Genomic DNA, 9,856 nt, shown 5'->3' with positions numbered 1-9,856 from the left:
ATTTTCATAATTCAGTAGCATGTTAGCATTTTTAACATTTATCATCAAGTTCAAGCCAGCAAATAGTATGCTGCAAAAGAGTCTGCTGTGCCCTATCTCCCTTCCAGTCTAATTCTACTCCTATACATGAGTGAACATATTTCCTTTCAACATCAAACAAATTGCAACCTCAAAAAGTTTTAAAGTCTTCAGATCAACGCACCATGTACTTTGCCTATCGCTGTGCTGCGCTAAGTCAAAAATGCACCAGGGTGATTACAAGCTCTATACTCTATATGATAAATATCCATTATGGTCCATGGGACAACGTAGGGCTTTTAATTTGTTCTTTACTGTTACAATTGTAAATGATTGCCTATTTTCAAATAATAATGGCTAAACAGTCAATAATCTACATTTAGGACAAAAACAGTACAGTAGTTTCAAAAATATACAACCTCTGTTGCTTTGTGACATTTTCCTTTCCATCTGGAGAGAATTTATAAATATTTTTCAACATTGCGCATTACATTAATGGGTCCTTTTGTGGGAGGGAAGGATCTATCTACAAAAAGGCTGCAGTAGAATCTCATGACTTGAGAAGTCATTTATTCAGACTCAGTATAACGTTTCTGTAATTCTGGTACATTTTCATATGTTTTCACTGTACAATAGCTATTGTTAGGACAGATGATATAAGCAACTCAAATTCAAATTACATGAAATATTAGAAAATTATTCTTCTGAAGTACAGTATTGTGTAAATTATATTTTGGCTGAGGTTGGTTGGTGTAAAGTAATTTTGTAAAGATTAAAATTCATTTTGATTTCCATTACTTAAAAGCCATTATGGTTACAAAGCTTGTGGTTTAACCTATTTGGCCACTTTCGCAGCTCTTTTTAATGGCCACAATGTCACAGACCTGGGGAAATGTCAAACGTGAACCATACACACAAACATTCACACAACCCAGTCTACCATGAATTCTTAAGAGTGCAAGCGGGCTGTTGCTGGAACATTCACTCCGTCTAAATTCCCGTCAGAGCACACCGTATATGAACAACATCCCTATACAATACTATTATTACTAGCTCTTCTATTGGCAAAGGTATGTTAAGAGATGGCAGATAAACTTCTAGAAGTCTTTTCAACACCTGCAAGCTGCTGCTCTGAATATTTATTGAGCAAAAAAAAACTTTACTTAAAGCTGACCACAAAAAAGCTAGTGATTCACAGGAGTGCAGGACTTGGAGCCAACTTTAAAATTCAGTTCACAACTTAAAAGCACCGACTGAATGTTTTAGTGTTGAGGCAGTGATTCCAAGATCAATCCTTTTAATAAAAATATTTTAGGATCAAACTCTGGAAAAGCTGGAGTCAGTCGCAAAAACAAACTTAAAAACACAGATAAATTGTTGACCATCATTGAAAGTATAAAACAAAAAGTAAACGCATAAAGTTGTTATTTTCTTCATTTAGGTCAGTCACTGAATCGTGTTAACAGCTTTTTTAAATATAGGAATGAGGGCAAGAGATAAGCTCGCAGGTTCCTCGTGAAGAAAACTGACATCAAATGCTAAAGAATTTGTGTCTAAGGAAGAGTAAACGATTGTCGCTATTGCTCTCACAATCATCCCCGTTCTGAGTACACTGGATATTTGCTGCAGTCACTCTGTGGGTTTGCCTGATCCACATCCAGAGATAGAATTAACTCTTCTCAAGATTTCACTTCCTCGCAGTCCTGGTCAGTGGAGAGCTCTATGTCAGAAAGTCCAACTTCAACAGCCAGAATCAGTGAAGTGTCTGAATCACTGCTCACAACTGGTCCTTCATCATCTTCAAGAAGGGAGAAAAAAGTACAAAATTATCAAGTGCATTTATTCTATATCTAATGTTTGTGATAATATTCAACAGAAGCCTCAAGCTACTAGTTACACAAATTTTACTACATGGAGTATGGAAATTGTACCGTGTAAACTTCTGCTACAAATGGAGCTGCAATTTGGAATAGAACTCTAGGTTTTCAGTCAACACAGGATTAAAAAAAACTTAGAAAAAGTCACCATAGAAAAAGTTTTGATTATTAAAACTTTCAATTCCACCATCCCTGTAGACTGGAATAATATTGTTGGGTTCAAGTGGCAGGACTGCCATTAGTCAAAACATTGCTCCACTATTAATCAATTCTCATCATATATGCTTGTTGAAGACACTTGACATAATCATGCTCCATTAGCACACTCTATCTCACTCCCCACACCTTCTCCAAAAAGGGTGCGAGGGGTGGTGAGCAATTAGCATTGATAAAATCGTGATTACACAGATGACCCTGCTCTCCTAGGAGCCTGACTGATGACAAGTAACTCCCACAAGGAAATAAAAGCGATACTCAAGAGATAAAAGTTACACTGTGGACATAGTGCCGCGTTTTGGGATTCCAAAGAGCTGTTCCACCAAATGGTGGAACGAGAGGGCTGCACCCCCATGATTGCCCACACAGAGACTGTCAGATCTCAGCCACAACACCGTAGTGTCAATGGAGAAGCTGTTTGGTGGCTGAGCATATCCCTATAAGGAAGGTTGAAGGGGGAGAAAATAAAGTAAGTCAAATCAGGCCAGTCACACACATACCAGCAGCAGGTCACGGAATTATAACAGCAAAGTCATCAAAACATTACCATGTCAGGCCATCTTTTAAGGCAGGGATGGAGTGTGCCCTAGATGCAATCCCACCCTTCCCCAAAAACAAAATCTAGTAAGATATTGGCGTTCAGTGTATAGACAAGAGCTGATAACTGAATATTGTAACAGAACTATCCAGATATTATGCAAAGACTTTTAGTTTTTCAAAACATTGAGAAAGATTTGTTATTATCAAGCGTGAATTACAGAAGAAATCACTGTGCCAGTCATTGTATCTGCACTAAAGCAAATCTGGGTGGAGCAGTGAGTTAGCACGTTGTTTTCTTCCCACTGGGCCATGGGTCTAATTCCAGTTCAGACTACTGGAATAGAAATTCATCTCTGTTGGCTATAAGGAAAGATCTATTGTGTAATGAAATTGGTAGTTCCTAGTAGGATGGGTTCACAGCACAAAACTCCCAGAATTCAGGACAATCCAGGGCTAACTTGGTAATTTCACAAAGAGGTGATTAAATAGCTGGTGTATAAAACAGAAAAACTCTCACTGGCACAATATGCGGTTAAAATATTTTGTATGGGCAGAGCAGAGGGACCTTCCTTGTTCAACTGACCAGGGGATGTTTGTTCCTGGCTCTGGGTACCCAAAGTGATTTATTCCCCAACATTGATGGCACGGTGGCATAGTGGTTAGCACTGTTGCCTCACAGCGCCAGGGACCCGGGTTCAAATCTGGCCTCGGGCGACTGTCTGTGTGGAGTTTGCACGTTCTCCCTGTGTCTGCGTGGGTTTTCTCCGGGTGCTCCGGTTTCCTCCCACAGTCCAAAGATGTGCGGGTTAGGTTGATTTGGCTATGATAAATTGACCCTTAGTGTTAGGGGATTAAATGCGTAGGATTACGGGGATAGGGTGGGATATGTGTCGGTGCAGGCTCGATGGGCCGAAATGGCCTCGATCTGCACTGTGGGGATTCTGTGATTGATATTCTTCACCTTACTGGGCCCAATTTTTGTAAAGTAGGATTTTTAAAAAATGTTCGATTTATAGTTATCTTGAACAGCCCACAAAAATCACATTGCAGTAATACAGCATTAGATCTCACAGGGAAACAGAAAATTCAGAGCAGTCTGTTCCTGGAACTGATTCTGCCCATAACTCATCAAAAGGGCGACACTGGTTCTTGATTACGAGTCTGGAATCTGGAAAGTTACAGCCTGCATCATTCTATACAGCTACTGTGCCAGCTAGCATCACGTTGGACCAGGGACTGCAGAGGAATGCTGCATTGGGTCTTTCAGCGGTGAATGAGTTACTATACAATATCAGATTGCTTTAGAATTTATAAAATTCCACCCTCAGTCCTACTGAACAGCCTCTGCAGGTAACTGGTGAGTTGACCATAAAATGTCAATATATGAAGACGAACACAGGAAGTACATCTCACAATTCAACAGTTAAAGATCATACAGAAGTTACAGACGAGAGGCATTAAGCATATTTTTTGTCAAAATATCATATGATTACACTTCAGGGGAAATTGCACAAGCTCTCTTTGTCTCCATCATTCTTTGAAATTTGGCTGCAGTTATCCACAAAAATCGATTTACACCACTTCAAATACAACTGACATTTACTTTGACATGGAACTGACTCAGCAATATTCACAGTATTCTACAAGTGGAGGACTGCAGCCTACAGACATTAAGGGCTAGAAATTCGGCTCCTTTGTGCCTGCTGTTAGCACCTCCGGGAGCGCTAATGGGGTGCAAAGGGCTTATCGCCCGGGGTGGGGCGTCATCGCTGTGCACCGCAACCCCTTAGCGCCCTGCCGCGGCCCCTTACTGCCCCGCGGCAGATATTCTGCTGTGCTGCACAAGGCTGCCGCAGGCAATGTCAGCGCCAGCCTCGCGGGTCCTGAACCGAGCCGACCTCCGTTAACGGGGCTGTATTTAAAGCGGAGGTGCGGCCCCGACCCGTGCCGCCATTTTGTTTTTTTGGCCGACCTCCAGGTCGTGCCTCCGTGGTGGGCTGTGGCGTGGTCCTGGCCGCCATCGCGCAGCCCGGCACTGCGTCTCGGTGCCGGGCTGCGGCCACAGCAGCACGCCATCCTGGTGGCTTAGTGTGGGCCATCGGAGGCTCTGCAGAGTGTGCAGCGGCCCTCCACTTTAACTGAAGGAGAGGAGTGTTGAAATGTGGCAGCGCCCCATGGAGCGTTGCCAATCATGCCCAGGCATTGCCTCAGTTACCGCCCCACTAGGAAGTGGAGCGCCCGAGATTACGCTGTGGGGTGGTAAGCTGAATTTAGCGGCCGGGGTGGCACTTCCACGCCGGGCGCTAAATGTCCCCAAACGGGCCGTAACCGAATTTCGCGCCCAAAAAATTCTAGCACCAGGGACTGAACTGCAGTATTCTTTCTGCAACTGTCAAACACGAGTGACATCAAGGCCAGGTCAACCACTTTTTGTCTATGTCAGGCACCATGGAGCTGATGCATTCATAACCAGCCTACTTGTACACCAAATATACTATCTCCATCTAGTAGCAATTGCTGAGATTTAGTCACAAAGTTTGTATTTTTGACTTTTAAATGTATACAATATTACCCCTGTAGGGTTTGGCCGGTGCCAACATCAGTGGGTGCATGTGCCTCAAGGATGTTTGGACTTTTAAAATGGATATGTACCCTTTTAAAATGGAGACGCACGTGGGCTGCGTTTTAAAAATGGAGTTTGGACTTTAGGGGCGCCATTATCGGCCGTGCGCAAAATTTAGCGCCTGGCGCTAATTATCGCCTCCGACAGCAAACTTGGCTTTTATCGCCCCTGGAGGTGATTGGAGCGCTAAATCAGACGCTTCACACCTGTCTTAAGGCGCAAAGGCCGAGGAGTGAGGCGCTACCTCAGAGCGCTGGCGAAGCAAGGAAGGGCAAATCAAAATAAACCTGCAAAGTGCTGCACAGTATTCAAAACTCCTTCACACAGCGTTGAATCTCTCCAGAAGTCTCTCTCTCTCTCAGAATGCGTGTTGCAAAAATGTCACCGACAAAAAAAGGCAGGAACCGGTCGCCTTTAAATAGCGCTCCCCTAGTCCCTTTCTGACAGCATAACGCTCCTCTGAACCTGTCGTTGCTAGTGGCAGGCGGTAAGGGAGGGGGCGCCACTCAATATCCGGTCCGGGGTGCTAACGGGGCTTTGCGCGCTCGGCTGGCGTCACGATCTGCCGGCGCAGGAGATCATGGCGGTAGTGTTTAGCGCCGCCGCAAAATGTCTAGTTAATTTCGCGAGCGGCGCAAACATTGCCGCGTCCGGGCGCTAGCTGCTTTGCGCCCCAATTGGCGCCCTCTTAAGGCGCAAACAACTGCATTTTTCCCCCTTGGACTTTAAAAGGGATTGCCTGTTGGTTTCTGTGAAGATAGCAGGAACTGTCTGCCTTTTGGGTTGCCATGGGACCAGTCTCAACGCTGACGTCATGAAAGGCAGGAGCCTTTTCATATTCGAACTTGTGAGATTTGGGGAAAACCACCCTTTGTCCATGGAGCCGGGGTGTCTGCATGGGCAATGGGGTTTGGAGGCCAAAAGTAACACCTCTGGACTCTTTCAATGAAGGAGCAGTCAAGAACTTAACAAACAGTTAGCAATTCGAGTACTGCTCATCTACAATAATGGCCTAACGTTGTTTTCTTCAAGATGACCAATCCAGGACAAGAGACATCACCAGGTAAATCAACTAGCATCTCTGCGACCATGGTAACCAGGAACTGCCCAGCTAGTTTTGCGTATTGCACGGGGTATAACCATGCTGAACTCTGGGGATGCAGGGCTTCGCTTTTTGCTTGCTTTTTGGCTGTTGCTTGCCTGCTTTTCTCTACCATTTGTAACGGGGTTCTCCGCATAACTACGCGTCCGCCAACTCTACAGGAACGCCCAAAGTGAGCGCCTTGTTGCACCGCCTGAACGTAACTCTCTAGGCCTCATCGCATGCCTCTGTTAGGCACAGTTTTGTCTCTGGAGTCGAACGGAGCCGGGACCGCATGAATCAACGACAAGGGCTGGTAATTATATCCAGCATACACCTCTAGATATCCCCAGGACCGCCCACGTGTTTTGCTGCTGAGGAACTGCAAGTGTCCAAGATGCAGGCTAACATGGGTGTGTGTGTGAGGAGGCTTCCAAGTGTGGGCTCTGACCAAACCGGGAGAGGAGTTTAGTTAGAAGGGTTTTTCCTTTATCTAGGTTTAGATTCTGGGAAGGGGTTGGTTCGGCGTAACCAACAGGGTGGGTATTTTAGTCTAAGGTTATAAGCTAGTGTCCACGGTCACCTACTCGTTCTGCCGTAAGCGAGAGGAGTAGGGATTGTCATTTTTGTGAGTGTAATAAAAGGAATCGATCTTTGACCAACCTGAACCGTTGCGTTTTGTCTGAATCATTTATAATCTATCCATAGTAACTCCTTGGGTCCGAACTTGGGGGTTGTGAGGCTTGTGGTTCGCGGTATAATTCGGAAGACCAACCGGGTGGCATCCGGTCACGGCCAGGTTACACAGTAATCCCGCTGGGGACGCTGTACACCGGGCATAGGAGAAGATCTATCTGGCCTTGGTCTCTCTCTCTCTGTGGGATTACCCGCTAATCGACGGGCTGGGCAGGGACTATTGACATAAGCTCCTGCCGTCCAAGGGAAACAACCCAAACCGGGGAGTTTTTGTGGCACGGGCCGACTCAAGGGAGAGTCATAGAAACATGGGGCACGCAAAAAACACCCTACACCCCACAATGCAAGTATAGTCCCCACCGCTTATAGCAGGTGTGTTGATGTTCATGTAATTTGCCCGCCATAAATGGTGGACGATAAAATCATAATAGGTTGTAGCATTGAAACAGCAAGTCTTGGTCAAACGTAACTAACAGCACATCCGCACAGAAAACCTCATCTGGACACTGACTCCTATGGTACTGGCAAATGGTTAGTACTATTTGCCAGATATAGGCAGATGCCTGTGATAAGTGTGGGCGGCATGGTGAGGACTGTATCTTGTTCAGGCAACCACATTGAAATGTTTTGTTTCCAACTTTTTCATTTTCCATGGAATAAAAGCTTCAGACACAAGCTGGTGTGTTCCTGGCCAAGGGTGCTTTCACCGTGTACAAAAGGTAGTCTGGATGTTGGATGATGTGCCTCGTGGTCACTGTGGTCTTCTGCAACTCATTTTGTGCGCCTTCGGGAGTCAGAGAAGAATTTTCCAGAATTCTTCTTTGCCTCTGAATTGGCCTAGGATTTTCTTAGTATATTTGTTTGCCTCTCCCAGGAGATTGTTGGCATTATCTGAGGAGTTGCAAATGCAAGTGGCTGTTGGCAGGTGAGAGCATTGGGGGGGCCATGATGCTTAATTGCAACATGACTGTATGGAACAGGCTCGATAGACCAGCTGGCCTTTTCCTGACTGTCATTTTCGTATGTTCATAACTAAAGTACTGAGGTATAGCAATTGATCAAGAGTTGTGCCAACCAATTGTTTTCAATGAAACAACCAAATACTCAGAGACAGAATGAAGTATACAAATGTTAGAACTTGTGTGTGCTTATCTCCTACACAGCAACAACAACCTGCATTTATAGAACGCCTCTAACATTGTAAAGTATCCCAAGGCGCTACACAGAAGCGTAATCAGACAAAATTTGACACCAGGCCAAAGAAGGGAGACTTTAGGACAGGTGAAGGTTTTAAGGAGTTGCTTAAAGGAAAATGGGGAGATGGAGAGGTTTAGGGAGAGAATTCCAGAGCTAAGTGCCTAGACGGCTGAAGGCATGGCAGTCATCTCAGTCCCAGGACATCGTTATAGGAGTTACTCAAGCAGCGTCCAAGGCCCAACCATCTCCAGCTGCTTCATCAATGACCTTCCCTCCATCATAAGGTCAGAAGTGGGGATGTTCGCTGATGATTGTATAGTGTTCAGTTACATTTGCTACTCCTCAGATAATGAAGCAGTCCACGCCCGCACGCAGCAAGACCGGGAACACATTCAGGCTTGGGCTGATAAGTGGCAAGTAACATTCGTGCCACACAAGTGCCAGGCAATGGCCATCTCCAACAAGAGAGCATCTAGCCACCTACCCTTGACATTCATCAGGGTTACCATCATTGAATACCCTCCCATCAACATCCTGGGGGGTTACAATTCACCAGAAACTTAACTGGACCAGCCACATAAATACTGTGGCTACAAGAGCAGGTCAGTGGCTGGGTATGCTGCAGCGAGTGACTCACCGCCTGACTCTCCAAAGCCTTTCCACCATCTACAAGGCACAAGTCAGGAATGTGATGGCATACTCTCCAGTTGTCTGGATGAGTGCAGCTCCAAAAACACTCAAGAAGCTCGACACCATCAAGGGCAAAGCAGCCCGTTTGATTGGCACCCCATCCACCACCTTAAACATTCACTCCTTCCACCACCAGTGCACCGTGGCTACATTTTGCACCATTCTCAAAATGCACTGCAGCAACTCGCCAAGACTTCTTCGACAGCATCTCCCAAACCCGCGACCTCTACCACCTAGAAGGACAAGGGCAGCAGGCGCATGGAACACCATCACCTGCAAGTTCCCCTCCAAGTCACACACCATTCTGACCTGGAAATATATTGCCACTCCTTCATCGTCGCTGGGTCAAAATCCTGGAACTCCCTCCCTAACAGCACTGTGAAAGTATCTTCACCTCAGGGACTGCAGCAGTTCAAGAAGGTGGCACACCACCACCTTCTCAAGGGCAATTAGGGTTGGGCAATAAATGCTGGCCTTGCCAGCGACACCCGCAGCCCATGAATGAATATTTTTAAAAAGTCAATGGTGGGGCGAAGGATGTGAGAGATGCATAAGCAGCCAGAGTTGGAAGAACGCCGAGTTCTCGGAGGGTTGTAGGGCTGGCAAGGGTTACAGAGCTAAGGAGGGGTGAGGCTATGAAGCCATTTGAACACAAGGATGAGAATTTGAAAATCAACACGTTGATGGACCGGGAGCACTAGATGCAAGACTTTTATATTATAGCGTAGTAAATTTCCCATGGCACTGCTCACGGTAAGTCAAAGGATATGTTGTGTTGAGATTATGGGGGAAAAATGTGGTTGCTTTGTGCCTCCCGTTAGTGCCCAAAGCAACTAGCGCCTGGGTGCGGCGCCACTAATGCAGCCCATGAAATTCTGCGGGAGGTTAGCGGCAGCGGTAGCCCCCCACGGCACTGTG

The 9,856-nt window shown here is 45.8% G+C and overlaps 1 protein-coding gene across 1 annotated transcript in view; it reads right to left on the bottom strand.

Moving 5' to 3' along the window:
• Positions 1–571: 571 nt before the first annotated feature.
• Positions 572–9,856, bottom strand: part of rnf150a (ring finger protein 150a) — a 238,474-nt gene continuing 229,189 nt past the window's right edge. Inside the window, exon 7 of the mRNA XM_086008987.1 lies at positions 572–1,816. Within this exon, the coding sequence (XP_085865113.1) occupies positions 1,698–1,816 (119 nt within the window). The 3' untranslated portion in view covers positions 572–1,697. The remainder of the gene's footprint in view (positions 1,817–9,856) is intronic.

Source organism: Somniosus microcephalus, chromosome 2 (assembly GCF_052327205.1).
Source record: "Somniosus microcephalus isolate GS21.2 chromosome 2, FLI_Smic_1.0, whole genome shotgun sequence".
In the NCBI taxonomy this organism is placed as follows: domain Eukaryota; kingdom Metazoa; phylum Chordata; class Chondrichthyes; order Squaliformes; family Somniosidae; genus Somniosus; species Somniosus microcephalus.
This window is presented reverse-complemented; position numbering and strand designations above follow the sequence as displayed.